The 1,975-nt window shown below is 58.2% G+C and overlaps 1 protein-coding gene across 1 annotated transcript in view; it reads left to right on the top strand.

Annotated features, from left to right (window-relative positions):
- The window catches only part of IFFO1 (intermediate filament family orphan 1), a gene marked incomplete at its 5' end in the record, with an annotated part of 10,272 nt that overhangs the window by 6,889 nt on the left and 1,408 nt on the right, over positions 1–1,975 (top strand). The window contains 4 exons of the mRNA XM_008631808.2: positions 94–254; positions 732–852; positions 1,552–1,647; positions 1,838–1,968. Of these exons, the coding sequence (XP_008630030.2) occupies positions 94–254; positions 732–852; positions 1,552–1,647; positions 1,838–1,968 (509 nt within the window). The remainder of the gene's footprint in view (positions 1–93; positions 255–731; positions 853–1,551; positions 1,648–1,837; positions 1,969–1,975) is intronic.

The following is a 1,975-nucleotide window of genomic DNA, read 5'->3' as shown; positions in this document are numbered from 1 at the left end:
CCATTCCTTTCCCCTCCCTCTCCTCCCAACTCCCTGCTCCTGACCTCGGACCCGGCTTCGTTTCTGTAGTCTCTGCACTTGTCTCCCGTTAAGGTCCCAGCCTCGGTGGGGCGGAAGCGGGAGCGCAAGCAGGTCAGCGACGAGGACACCTCGCTGTCAGAGAGCGATGCCTCCCGGAAGCCTGACGAGGAGGAGGAGGATGAGACCACGGCCATGAGTATCAATGAGGAAATGCAAAGGATGCTGAACCAGCTGTGAGTGCGGCTGCCGTGCACCTCTGCCCACGGTGTTGAGCCAGGCTCCAGGACCGGGCTCCCTGCTGGTCCCGGGATGGGGAGGGCAAGGGTGGTCTGTGGCTTCCCTTCCCAGGTGAGGGCAAGATGGGAGATGCTGCTGTGGAGTATGTTCACCCTGTGCTCTGTGGCGCAGTGGGACTGACCCCCTGGGAGACCTGAGCCCACTCCTGCTGAGAGTGGGAGCTGGTCCAACTCCCCTCCTCTTGGCCCCCATCCCACCTTTTGGGAGTCCGTGCCCGAATTTGCTGGGGGCTCCTGACCATAAAGCCAGCCCCTTCCCTGTCAGCTGTTGGGTTTGGGCACACCAGAGCTCACCCTGACTGCCAAGAGCTGCAGCCTTGCCCGTGAGTGGGAGCAAGGCTTTGGCACTGACACAGCCCCCTGCCTGCCATGGCTCTCCTGCTGGGTGCTGATGTGCTGTTCCCTTGTGCCCAGGAGAGAATATGACTTTGAGGATGACTGTGACAGCCTCACGTGGGAGGAGACAGAAGAAACACTGCTCCTCTGGGAGGACTTCTCCGGATACGCCATTGCAGCGGCAGAGGTGCAGGGGGAGGTAACAGTGGTGTCAGGGCCCTGAGGTCACATTGGGTTGGGACACTCGGTCCTGCCTGAGCCTGGGGAGATGCTCTCTCAAAGACCAGATTTCAGCCCCTTTCCCTTTGCAGGCCTGTACAGATGCTTTCCTACCTTTTCTGCATGAATACATTACAGCATCCCTGTCGAGCTCTCCTTGTTAGAGACAGGCCAGGGACCTGTAGCCTGAGGGGTGTGCTGAGGGAAGGGTGCACACACGTTGGGGGAGCCACAGCCCATCCAGAAGAGAAGAATTCCTCTGGCTGGACTGGTCTCTGGTGATCCTTGTTCATGTTCTCCAGCCCACCTACCCACTGTGCAGCAAAACTGCCCCAAGAGAGGCCTCAGTGTCTGGCCAAAGCCCTTGTCATCCCAAATCTCTGGCCCTTGGCAGTCCCCTGGGGATGTGTCATGCTCGGGAATGGTCTGTGTTCTCCAAATCTTCAGTGCAATGCTGGGCTTGTTCGGGTTGATGTGGTCACTGCCCAGTGTGGCGAGTTCTGAGTCTCTCAAGTCCATGTTGGCAGGACTGACTCATGTCTTATTTGTACTACACTGTATATGTTTCTTCCTCTTTTCCCAGTGCTGCCAGTTCTTTCTCTGATTTGTCTCTCTCTTGCCTTTGGTTTCTCATGTTGGACGCTTCCCCGCCTCTAAACCTGCTGTCTGCTCTCCTCAGCAGCAGGACGACAGCCTGGAGAAGGTGATCAAGGACACGGAGTCGCTGTTCAAGAGCCGTGAGAAGGAGTACCAGGAAACCATCGACCAAATAGAGGTGGGAGAAGGAGGAGATAGGGAGGACATGGCACAGAAGGGTGTGAAATGGGGGAGTGGGTCCCTGGGGGAGGGAGACACAATGCTGGAGCAGGTCACTGGTAATGTGGGCGACAGCCCTGGGTCTGGCCATGCCCACTGCCCTGCACCACATGCCCTGGGGTCATCTCTGCACCTTTTCCCTTGCCCAGCTGGAACTGGCCACAGCCAAGAATGACATGAACCGGCACCTCCACGAGTACATGGAGATGTGCAGCATGAAGCGAGGCTTGGATGTGCAGATGGAGACCTGCCGGCGGCTCATCACCCAGTCTGGGGACAGGTGAGCT

The sequence above is a fragment of the Corvus brachyrhynchos genome, unplaced genomic scaffold (assembly GCF_000691975.1).
Source record: "Corvus brachyrhynchos isolate BGI_N302 unplaced genomic scaffold, ASM69197v1 scaffold3, whole genome shotgun sequence".
Classification (NCBI taxonomy): domain Eukaryota; kingdom Metazoa; phylum Chordata; class Aves; order Passeriformes; family Corvidae; genus Corvus; species Corvus brachyrhynchos.
Note: the sequence above shows the minus strand (reverse complement) of the source record. Positions and strands in the feature narration are given on the sequence as shown.